Genomic DNA, 12204 nt, shown 5'->3' with positions numbered 1-12204 from the left:
CGCAGAAACTTTTTTGAAAATTTTAAAAAGTACATATTTTTCTAATATGGTAAATTAATTAACAGTACAATTTGTAATATATTTTATTGTATGTGATTTAGAATCATAAGAATAGTTAGCGATACTTAAAATGAGAATGCCATTTTAAGGAGAAAGTATATTTATTAGTGGAATCTTTTACAACGTACGAAAGTAAGGAGGATTAATGGTTGATGAATGAAAAGCAAATTCTGACAATCCAACTCCAAAATGCTTGCAAGTTGGCGCTTTCGGAAGTCATTTTCGGTGGCACACATGGCCTGGAACAAAGTTGTTTGGTTTTAACACAGTGATTCCACTTCTAGTTTGTTGGGACAAATCAACTTTAGTTCCTCTTTAGATTCCGATAATTACGTAAAAGAATCTCGCTAATTAATTAATACCCAAAAAAAAAAATCAAGCGGTAGGGATGGAGGACTAGGTATTTTTCATAAACCGAATGCGGAAAAGGAGACAGATATTTGCCACGGCCGCTTTTTTTTTTTAATTTTGTGGGAGAGTCGAGAAAAGTTATTCAATTACTCCCTCCCTAGTTATCATAAATTTCAATTAGCTAATTAGAGAGTAATAAATAATTAGTTAAAAACACTAAATAAGTTTAAAATATGTTTTATTTTCAATTATCTAGCTGTAATAAATGAAAAAAATAAAAATAAAAGGTATTAGGAAAGTGATAAAAGAGATTGTGATAAAAAAATTAATAATCAAAAACAGAATTTAAAAATTATTAAATATTAAGATAAACATTAAATTAAAAATTATAAAATAAATTACATCTCCCCTAACAAAAATTTATAAATTTGACGGCAGGGATTATTTAAGCAAGTGCATGTCTCTCCCCCGGTCTCACGTCTGGCCTCGTCCTCACGTGACCCACCGCCATAAAAGTGGCGGTTGTTGTGTTACTTCCTTGCTGCCTTCTCATCTATCTTTTTTAAAAAGTTGACTAGTAGACTTGTCGGCCCTGAATTTCACACAAAAGGATTATCTGTAAATTTAATAATTAAAAAAAGGTGCATCTTTCATCTTTCTGTTTTTCAGTTTGAAGTATAATTTTTAAATAATAATAATTGGTATAAAATTATCCGTTGAGACTAACAATATTAAGGTTGGAGGATTAACAAAAATATCTTATAAAACGTGATTAGATTAAAACTTTATATGAAATTAGAAGAACAAAAACACAATTTTACTTCCAATAATTGTACTTGAATATTGTTCTTAAATATGCCCGATCTACTTTACTATTTGTACTTGTATTTATATATCATACAGTGTATATAAAATATTATAATAATAATTTATGTTAAAACTTATTGTTTAAAAAAAACAAAGAAAGCAATCTATGGGATCTAAAAGCTGCACTACTAATATACTAACTCTAGTATTTAATATAAGATTTAATTAACTAATTTGGAAAAATTTAAAAAATTAGTTAAGTTAGTTATTTGTTATGAATAGATGTTATTTTTCCTAAAATACTACTTTTAATCATGTGTGTTTAAATTACTTATTGATAGTATATGTGACTATAGATAAATATTAGAGACAAAGTGAATTGAAATCTTATATTTAAAACCAAACTGAATATCAAACTAATTTTTATATTAAAGACTGGAATTAATATTTCATTAACCGTGTGAAACAAGTAAGCATGACTGGTTGATGTTGATGGGAAGAAGAGACCTCACAAAGAAGGGTGGACTCCATTATTTGAAGGAACCCGGTAAAGGAGCTTTATTCATATGCTAATGTTAGCTGTAGATGAGGATAATCTCTCTGTCTTCTTTCGGCTGTGCTTTGACAACCAATTCTCATAATCCAATCTTCTTTCCCCGTGTGAGGAAAAATTTGTCCTAGGCAAGGTTAGGTCTCTCCTTCAATTTTGGTGTCGTTGTCGGAGGGAACCAAAGGTTTTGGGCTTTCCGAGGCCCATTAATGCTGGATCTCCCAACTTCATAACTAAGATTTGTCTTGAAAAACCAATGACAATGGTTCAGTTTAGTAAAAAAAAAACTAGTTCTTTATAACGCAGTGAGTTAAGTTTCAAATCCCTACTAAAAAAAGTATCCATATTTAGTGCCCAATAATATCTTGAATATGATTATCTCTAATAGAATAATACATATGCTTTAGTAAAAAAAAAAAAAACATTTGTCCTCGAGGGGCGCAGAGATGAGGCCGTTTTCTGTGGGAACTGGGAAGTTTTAAAAAGCAAATTTGTGTGGGACTTATTAGGTATTTTCCTTCATTCGCATGGCTGATTCCATTTTTTGCGGGGTTTAAATCCACCAAACGCATGCTCATTGTGTTCATTTGCTCTTTGGAAGCAATTACGTTGGGAAAGGAAAACCAGGGAAGACAAGTCCAGTCCATTGTCGCAAAACCCAACCAAAATAGAAATATGAGCTCGAGACATTTTGATCGTTGTATTTGCAAAATCAGCAGAGCTATTAACTCTGAAGCAAAACACATTCAGCAAAATGGTGCAAATCTCCGAAAAGGTCAAATGAGAGAGAATAAGAAGCAGAGGGTTTTAATGGGTACCAATTCCGATACTAAGCCAAGAATCATAGTGAGTACATTGCAGAAGGCCACCTTGTAATTAAAGAGACCAGTCAATCCAAATATTGGACGGAGTGAAGAAATAAAGATGCCAGGAAGCCCATCTTGAATGGACCAAGCCACCGTATTTCAATTCCTTTGATGAAGTGCCTCTTTCGAGTCCTCCCACTTGTTCAGCCTCTTTACCGCTTCTTCAACCTGCAATTACCAAATTCAGGTCAGACAGTGACCCTTATCCTTGGATCATAGAACACCCAACCATCCAAGCCCTTCTTTTACCTCTTTATTCCAGTCCGTCCTAACTGTGATCCAAAGTAAAATGAGCGTTTGAATAACCGTGCCTCCTAGCATTCCCACCCATATTCCCTATTCACAGGCCCCAGTTTCAATCAGCACAAAGGCAATCACTGAATAGACTTTTTAGTTTCTGAGATATACATCTACTACAAGCAAAAACCCGTCAAATTTTCCCACAACATTACCTTGGCACCAAGTTTAAAGACGAAACCCATGATGCAACCTAATGGTATGCCAACTCCATAGTAACAGCCCACGTTTACATATGCAACGAACGCTTGCCATCCACAACCAACAGCCACACCTTTACATTACATTGCAAGGCCACATTTTCCATCTGCATTAGTTTCTGAACAGTGTATGCACGGAAGAGAATAGAAGAGAAGACCCATGCGTAACTGAAGCACGAGTAATGTAGGGAATTAAAGTGAACAAATTACCAGATAGAACAGGTTGGATTCCATTGATGACGATGGAAAGTGCGAGGAGAGGACAAAGATCTGAGACGGCAGCGGCAACGACTTCACCTTCTGTGAAGGCATAGCTGAGCACATCGCGTAAAATAAGCACAACCACAGCCACAATAACGGATATGATGAAAGATATGATCGTCACCACCACCACAGAGAATGCTGCTGATTTAGGATTTCTCGCTCCCAGCTCGTTGCTCACTCTCACACTGCATCATTCTCGTCCCAACACTCACTCATTAGCATCATAACTAAACTTGCCAAAACGAGAAGCGAATTTCCAAAGATTCTGATGAGTTTTAAAAGACAGAAAAAGCAGTGGAGAACAAACCTTGCAGCCGCATTGAATCCAACAGATATCATGAACACCCATCCAGATATTGTGGTGCTGCATTTAGTAACCCAAAAGACGCAAATTAATTACAAGTCGTCAAGCGTGGCAGGGCAGCAGACTGCAGTTCAAGGAGTTAATCCATGGTGACCTCAAACAAAGGGATCATTTTGATGGGGCCCAACGGAGAGGGCATTAATTTTGATTGTCTTTTGACATTAAGTTTGCGACCTGAATGAGCCTAGACTTGGGACTTTGCGGGCTACGTGTCTTTGTTGTTGGCCGGAGGAAAATAGTACGTGTGTGAACGGCGGAACTGGCAAGGAAACAAATAGAAAGACAGCGGTGGTGGTATGGACTTGGGACTTGGGAGCTATCGGAGGGAAGAAATGATGACGGGTGATGGGTCAGTTTCATTAAAACAATGGGAAGTAGAAACAGCCAGAGAATGAGTTTGGGGAAGGAGGGTTGGTCCACGCGCGGCTAATGGCAGCCACAGGTACTATATATACAAAGAGATCAATTTCGTATTTGGGTCGGCCAAAGAGTGAAGGTCAACAGAGAAGATAACGTACGAAGATTGTAGAAACGATAGGAAATGTGTGCTCTAAATAACGCAGGCTATCAAGTAGAAGCGCTCAGCCGCAAAACTACAAATTTGGATCTTTCTTCACAATGGACACTCCCATTGGACACGGAAAACGATTGGAAGAACACTAGCTTCTCTTAAAGGGACATTTAAACATTCTACAATCTCACCCGCCCAAAATTATGTAATACTTGAAAATATGAAACTCACAGGTCATTGGGAGTGGTTTTGTATGATAAAGCACGGATATAAATTATAAGATGAAAAATTTATTAACATGCGTGAGTGAGTCTGACGGAGAAAATCTCATATTAAATTTTTAAAATAATCATTCAAAAAAACTGACGTCCGCTAATTCCCTACTGGTTTATAAGATTTGTTTATTGATTTTATATTCTATAGTCAAACTCAAATCTAACACATTTTCTATTTTTTAAAAATAAAGCCCACATTTTTTTAGGAAAAAAATGTATTAATAAAAATATTTAAACCAATTTAGCCAAAAGCGTGAGGAGGAGGAGACTATCAAAATAGATGAATTAATCTTCAACCTATCTTACTTAGAAAAATCAAGAAGAATATCAATTAAATTCCTATTAAAATATCAAAATTTAAATTAAGATCTATACTTTTAATAAATTTATAATACAGTTAAGAGCCTGTATTAAGAATTTTTTATGTTATTAAAAAATTAAAATGTCTTTTTAAATTAGCAAATTGGCTATGGCTTCTGTCAATTTATGACCTAATTTTTTTCCTCACGTGTCGTCAAATGATTAACACTACATGCTTCCTTACATGTGTGTTGAATCATTAGGTTCTCACACAATTTTTCTTTAATCCCTGTGTGTCTACTTTAGGGCAAGACGATGTACAGGGAATGAATCAAACCACAAACACCTACAACGTGTTTGATAGTATTCCCAGATGCATATTCAAAATAATTTATCTTGAATTTGCCCGCTCCCACCATGCTTGTTAGTTAATACTGAAAGCCTGACATATAAAATGCCCAGTGTTATTATAAATTTTTTGACCTAAAACGCTTTTTTAATAAATAAATGTTATTTTTTTTGTTTTCCAAATAATATTATTTTTAATTATAAAAAGATATTTCAGTCTTTTAACTAAAATAATTTTAATAAGGCTCCTGATTAAGAATTGGTTAAGAGTAAATGCTTTGATTTAGATTTTCATCAAATTTAATTGGAATTTTTCCTAAAGTAAATTAATGATGAAATGGTGACGTGGATGGATCCAGAAGAGGGAAAGAAATCAGCGACTCACCATATGGAAAGGGAATCGAGGGCAATTTCAGGATTAGGAAGCAAACCGGCCAGCAAAACCAGAATCTGGAAGTACCAAGTCTCCAGGCACAGCATCACCGCCGATGCCGCCGATAACTTGAAGAACTCCGGCAACCCCGAAAAAGCCTGCACTGAGAATCCTTGCCACGTGTACTTACACCTCTCGCTCTTCACAATATACACGAACTGTGCTATCACAATAATCCACCACGACAAGCTCAACGTCAAGGACGCCCCCAGCAATCCCAGCCCAGCCTTGTACACAAGAACCCAGCTTATCAACAAGTGAACCAACAGAGTACCTCCCGATATATATGCGCTCGGCGCCACTATGCTCTGAGCTTGCAGGAATTTTTGGATGGGGAAGTTCACAGCGTAAGCGAAGATTTGAGGGATTAGGCCATATACGAACACTGCGGCAGCAGACGCAATCCTCGGCGATTCTCCCAGTAATATCAGAATGGGTTTCGAGAACACGTACACGATGGTCAAGAGTATTCCCGTTATAGTTAGTAGAATTGTCGATCTCTGCAAGTAAACCCCTAACATTTCGTACTTCCGAGCACCGTAAGCTTGTCCACACAGCGTCTCCACGGCACTTCCCATGCCCAACTGTTCATCAAATCAAAATCAGCGATTAAACTACAACTTATTTGTAATTACTGAAAGATGTTCCCAACGGTTGCCTCCAAAATCAAAGAGTTGACCTCACCGTTCCAACCCTCAAATTCCTCCACCAAATCGTACCCCATTATTTTTTTTCCTTTTTTGCCTCTATTACTGTAAAAGGGACGCTATACATATTTGTTCGTATATATCAATAACAAAGACGGGGAAAAGTTCTTTCCTTTTGGACCCTGGATTATCCCTGTCATTTTTTTTTTTTGAACAGAATGAGGAAAACAGAGATGGAGGAGAGAGACAGAGCACTACCATGAGGCCGTATGCAAAGACTTGGATGCCGGTGTTGCCGAGGGAAGCAGCTGCTAGCTCGAGGGTACCGAGGTGGCCGGAAAAGATCTGGGTGGACATGGACATGACGTAGTTGATCAGGTAGACGACGACGGCGGGAGCAGCCAAGTAGAAAAGGAGCTTGAACTCGATCCAGGTGGCGGGACCTAAACGGCGCCGAAAAGGGACGCTGGTATCGGAGAGGATGCTTTCAAGGTCGGCGTTAGAGTGGTGCTTGGAGGTGAAAGATTGGTCCGACGAAGGTGGATGGTCGCTAGGCGGCAACAATGGTTGGCGAACATGGTCGTTAACGGAACCCATATCAAAGTCTTGAGCTTTGGTTTGGCTGAAGACTGAAGAGGAAGAGGAGGTAGTTGGGTGTACAAGAGGAACCAACACCCGAAGAATTATAGAAAATATGTGTAAGAGCCAGGGGAGGGGTGTCTCTGTTAGCCACAGCGACTCTAAATCCAAAGCAGCAGAAACGTGGATTGTTCATATACAGTCTGAATGTCTGATTAGTGATTGATTAAGCTTCTTCATTGGTTTTTTCCCCTGCAAAAACATTGACATTTTTGGCGCTTTTATAATTAATTGGGGGCATTAATGATTGTGGCTTGGAACACCAGACCAGGAGCCCACCACGAGGCCTGCGCGGCCGAGGGGCCATTAATTAAAATGGTCCGTGGGTTTCGTTTGGACACTAATATTCTATTATAACTTAGTCGTGACCAGCTTGATGGGTCCACTTGGAAATGCAATCTTAGGAGGAGTAATGTTAGTTTCTTAGATAATCAATGACGTCAATAGTTTGAGATTACCTGTAAAATTTGCTAAGGATCACTTGGTAAACAATTGCGGCCAAATATCATTCGAATTCCACATAATTTTGTCTTTTTAACACCTTTTTTTTTGTGCCAGAGATCTTTTTTACACTTAGTATAAAAGTAAAATCTAGTTTATCTAACATTCTCTTCTCCAATAATTTAATAATCTAGTGGTGGTATTGGGTCATCCTATTGTTGGGGTTGGTAGCCCTTGGCTATTTTCCTAATTGGAAAAAGAAAAGGAAGGAATTTTTAGCCAAAAGGAGTTATCTGTAACTACCACTCCATCCGATCATTCTTATAATGCATTTAATAATTTTTACATAACTTCGGCAAATCAGGTAAAAAGTAGTTGTCAGTAGTTACTCTTCCTCGTTGAAATTTACTAAATTAGGGCAGTCTTACTCTCTAATAATTAAGGGTACGTATGGAAGACAAGTAATGAGTATTTTTTTTTTGTTTTTATAATCTTCTGGTTGAATCATGAATGGGAAGAAAATTACTTCCTCACTCCTTTTTTTATAAGCAAGAACTATCATTCCTCCTTGTCCCTAAATATAAACAACATTTATAAGATGTCTTAAATTTTTGTAACAAGTTTTCTATTTTGCCTTTATTAATTACTTATTTTAATACTCAATATATTTATTATTTTATTTTTCAAACCATCATCTCTCTCCATCCACGTTCTCTCTCTTTTATAAATAAGGATATTTTTAGAGAGAGAACTTTCAATTTTTACATATTTATTATCTTTAACTAACTTTTTAATCTAAGTGATAAGTCCAATGTTACTTGTTAAAAGGGAAGGAGGGACAAAGGCAGAAAGAATATTAGGAAGAAAAAAAATCTCTAAAATGGTAGAAAAATATTTGCCTATTTTTGGATGTTTCTTTTTCTTACATTCCTTCTCCTATTTTCCTCTTGCCTCTTCCTCCATTTACACATAGCCTAAACGCATCAAATTTCTTGCAAAGAGAATTAAGAAAGCTTTTTAAAACTTGTGTTGCAAAAAGAATTTAAGCGAGTGAGTCTCAAATAATTATGGCCACCATCGCTTTTACGCTTATCTAGCGTCCTTCTTTAAAAAAAAAAAAATCAAAATAGAGAGAGCAGATCATGTTCATTTTTTTTCATTCAAGATAAAATACATCTCACATTTCTTATTTTAAATATCATATTTAACTTTTTTTGATATTATAATACCTGTGGTACCTTTCTTCAGTTTTCTTGTTGGAAAATTATAATATGATCAATGTCAAATTGTCGTTATGTGATAAAGTATAAAATAAGAGGACGCACCATGATTCACAAGTAGCAAATCATGTAAGATTTTTTTGAATTGCGTAATGCATGTGACCCACTCTAATAATCTATACCAATATTTAATTTCCACAACAACAAAAAAACAATAACAACCCTGCCTCGGTTTTAAAAAGAAAATAAAAATATTTAAATATCCATGTTCTGATTCCCCTTTTTTTTTTTCCGGGGAGCAACATTCATGTTCTGATTCTGAAAAGGAAACACTCATGTACTGCCGTCAACTGGGCGGTCATTCCACTTGCTCAGCCTCTTCTCTGCGTCTTTCACCTGCACCCATTTCAATCCATACCTTTTATTAGTTTTTTGGGGGCCAAGCATTGGACCATCCTGTTATGCAACATATTAGCCCATTGGGCCAAAGGCCCTTCTCTAATTTTGACATGATTCAATAATTTTTAAAAGCTGAAACGATAAATATTTCAACTCTGAAATTTATCTCCCAAAAACTTTGAAAATTAAGAAGGTTGTTTTGATTTAATCTTTTTTTTTTTTTGAGAAAAGGAATGGGGAAAATAAATGATTATAAGAACTTTGTTTCTTGTTAGTACCTCCGTATTCCAATCGGTACGAAAAGTGATGCAGACTAAAATGACTGTCTGCAACGCGGTGCCGCCAATCATTCCCGACCATATTCCCTTCATAAAATTACACTCATCATTGGATCAGTTTTAGATGCTGGTCGACAGAGAAATAAGTACGTACTATGTACTTGGCTCCAATGTTGAAGTAAAACCCAAGAACAAGGCCGAGAGGTACACAACTACGTAGTAACATCCCACGTTGATATATGCAACCGAAGCTTAATTGCCATCCGCAACCAACAGCCACTCCTTCATTATTAGCCACATGTAACCTCCTTAATTAGATTCAGATATATCACACCCATACTCTGATATATTGCATTTATATATATATATATATATTGATATATTACCAGAAAGAACAGGTTGAATTCCATTGAGAAGGAGGGTAATGGCTAACAGTGGACACAGATCTGAGACGGCGGCGGCCACGGCTTCTCCTTCTGTGAACGCATAGCTGATGACATCTCGCAGTGCAAGCACTGCTATTGCTGCCACCACTGATATGCTGAATGAGATCAATGTCACCGCCGCCACTGAAAAAGCTGCAGATTTTGGATGTCCTGCTCCCACTTCGTTCCCCACTCTCACACTACATTCAAAAAAACACTTTACTGTGTTATTTGTTTCAAAAAAAATTAACTCATTTGGTTTAGAATATTGATCGAGCGAATTAAGGGAATGTGATTGAGTTCAGTTTCTGGGGTTCCCACCTTGCGGCTGCATTGAATCCAACTGAGATCATGAATACCCATCCAGATATCATTGTGCTGTATTTGCATTGTCAGTAAGTAATTAAGTATCACTTCTAAGCTCTTACAATTACAGATAGATCAATCATCAACATCTTATAATAACATATGAACCTCACACTATGATATCCTATGTATGTTTTGAATCAGAGTAAGCAGCTAAGCAAGTTGCAACACATATAATGCTTCTCCTTTAATTTTGGTTTCCTTTGATTTACGCTCTTCATATATTTTTCTCATGAAATCATCCTCATCATGCATAAACGAGAAAATTCAAATTGAAGTAGTAGTAACTAACGATATATAGATAATAAGTCGCAGATATCTTTCTGCAGTTTGGATGGAAATCTTAATTTAAACTCAAAAAGACATGTCTAAAATTAATAATCATTTTTTTCTCTTGCTTTTCACTTAAAATATATATTCGATATTTCATCGCACTTCAATCAAGTTGTGTTTTTAAGGGTATACGGTGACCTTGAAAACAATCATTTGGCATGGGATATTGGAAATCAAATGAAACTGTCCCATCTAGATCTGTGATCCTTATCGACAGACCCCTGCAATATGTTGACGCTTTCATAAGGTTCCAAAAGCATATAAACAAGAAGTACCTCTCCTTGAGAATAATAAAACAAAACATGATCTGCAATATTTCTATTTGCCTAGGGCGGCGTAAATCCACCTTATAGAAAAATAAGATCTTTTTTCAACAATGATGAAAATAATTTGTCTGAGAGTGAGATGCCAGCGGATCACTTTGTCTTGATGCCGCTTGAAGTTAGTGAGTTTTCGCAGAACAAATATGAATAACAATATAACTTGATATAATCAATGATTAATTTAGTGGCAAATCAATTAAGTACTCTCACCATATTGAAAGTGAATCTAAAGCCAGTTCAGGATTATCAAGAAGACCAGCCAACAGGACCAGAATCTGGAAATACCATGTCTCGAGGCATAGCATCACCGCCGACGCTGCTGACAGTTTGAAAAACTCCGGCAAACCAGAGAAGGCTTGCAATGAAAACCCACCCCAAGTGTGCTTGAATCTACTACTCTTCACTATATACACAAACTGAGCAATCACAATGATCCACCATGACAAGCTTAACACCAAGGATGCCCCCAATAGGCCCAGCCCCAATCTGTACACAATAAGCCAGTTTAAGAAAAGGTGCACAATTAGCGTAGCTGTGGATATAAACGCACTTGGAAACACCACGCTTTGTGCTTGTAAGAATTTCTGAATGGGGAAGTTTATAGCATAGGCAAAGATCTGAGGTATGAGGCCATGGACCAAAACTGCAGCTGCAGAAGCAACCTTCGGAGACTGGCCCAGGAAGATCAAAACAGGCTTGGCGAAAATGTACACGACTGATACAAACAGACCAATCAGAGTCAGAACTATGCTCGCTCGTTGCAGGTGGTATATGCTAGCATCTCGTACTGGCGAGCTCCAAATGATTGTCCGCACAGTGTTTCCACTGCACTTCCCATACCCAACTGCCAACACGTACAAACAGATTGGTTAGAACTGAGAATAATAAATTATAATAGTCAATTAAGGGTTTAGAAACAAAGAGAGGTATATGCCTAATCTCGTACTGGCGAGCTCCAAATGATTGTCCGCACAGTGACTGCACTTCCCATACCCAACTGAACGTACAAACAGATGGTTAGAACTGAGATAATATAGATGTATATACCATGAGGCCATAGGCAAAGAGTTGGATGCCGCTGTTGCCGAGGGAGGCGGCGGCAAGCTCGGAACTGCCGAGGTGGCCGGAGAAGATGCGAGTGGACATGGACATGGCGTAGTTGACAATGTAAACGAAGACGGCGGGAGCAGCGAGGCGAAAAAGGAGCTTCAACTCGATGAAGGAGGCGAGTCTGAGACGTTGGGACAAGGGAAGTGTGGTGTCTGATAATATCGTTTCGAGGTGATGGGGTGAGTGAGATTGGGAAGACGAAGATAGCAGAGGTTGAGATGTCTGAGACGCCATGATCGATCCTTTTCACATGAAATGGCGAGCATAAGCTGGCACACCGGAGTTCGGTTTAAAGAGGGAGTAACGCACGGAGCCGATAATTGGAATTTTTGGAGCGTCCTTTAATACTGCGTTTTCCATGCCATCCATTCCCATACAAAACAACATATAGCTTCAT

The 12204-nt window shown here is 37.5% G+C and overlaps 2 protein-coding genes across 2 annotated transcripts; both read right to left on the bottom strand.

Moving 5' to 3' along the window:
* Nucleotides 1-2444: 2444 nt before the first annotated feature.
* Nucleotides 2445-7079, bottom strand: LOC114741512 (protein DETOXIFICATION 40). The gene is made up of 7 exons (XM_028929791.1): nucleotides 6532-7079; nucleotides 5579-6210; nucleotides 3703-3759; nucleotides 3342-3580; nucleotides 3087-3205; nucleotides 2884-2970; nucleotides 2445-2802 (listed from the first exon to the last, which is right to left on the bottom strand). Exons 1-7 carry the CDS (start codon nucleotides 6868-6870, stop codon nucleotides 2734-2736), a joined length of 1542 nt encoding a protein of 513 aa, XP_028785624.1. The 5' UTR covers nucleotides 6871-7079; the 3' UTR covers nucleotides 2445-2733.
* Nucleotides 7080-9356: 2277 nt separating this feature from the next.
* Nucleotides 9357-12204, bottom strand: LOC114741534 (protein DETOXIFICATION 40-like). The gene is made up of 5 exons (XM_028929816.1): nucleotides 12170-12204; nucleotides 11745-12076; nucleotides 10908-11541; nucleotides 9637-9875; nucleotides 9357-9532 (listed from the first exon to the last, which is right to left on the bottom strand). The coding sequence occupies exons 1-5, from the start codon at nucleotides 12202-12204 to the stop codon at nucleotides 9357-9359; spliced, it is 1416 nt and encodes a 471-aa protein (XP_028785649.1).

This window comes from Neltuma alba, unplaced genomic scaffold (genome assembly GCF_004799145.2).
Source record: "Neltuma alba isolate B1F8T4 unplaced genomic scaffold, ASM479914v2 tig00003408_pilon, whole genome shotgun sequence".
In the NCBI taxonomy this organism is placed as follows: domain Eukaryota; kingdom Viridiplantae; phylum Streptophyta; class Magnoliopsida; order Fabales; family Fabaceae; genus Neltuma; species Neltuma alba.
The sequence above is the reverse complement of the archived record's forward strand: the minus strand, read 5'-3'. Positions and strand labels throughout refer to the sequence as shown.

What these genes read in the sequence shown, in the direction of transcription:
- LOC114741534 (XM_028929816.1), bottom strand. Translation starts at nt 12,204, where the DNA reads ATGAAGCTATATGTTGTTTTGTATGGGAATGGATG. An exon ending in TTAGATTCACTTTCAATATG is followed by an intron (nt 9,876 to 10,907) that starts GTGAGAGTACTT and finishes TTTTGAATGTAG; the next exon opens with TGTGAGAGTGGGGAACGAAG. An exon ending in AATTCAACCTGTTCTTTCTG is followed by an intron (nt 9,533 to 9,636) that starts GTAATATATCAA and finishes CTAATAATGAAG; the next exon opens with GAGTGGCTGTTGGTTGCGGA.
- LOC114741512 (XM_028929791.1), bottom strand. Translation starts at nt 6,870, where the DNA reads ATGGGTTCCGTTAACGACCATGTTCGCCAACCATTGTTGCCGCCTAGC. An exon ending in AATCCAACCTGTTCTATCTG is followed by an intron (nt 3,206 to 3,341) that starts GTAATTTGTTCA and finishes TGTAATGTAAAG; the next exon opens with GTGTGGCTGTTGGTTGTGGA. An exon ending in GGACGGACTGGAATAAAGAG is followed by an intron (nt 2,803 to 2,883) that starts GTAAAAGAAGGG and finishes TGGTAATTGCAG; the next exon opens with GTTGAAGAAGCGGTAAAGAG.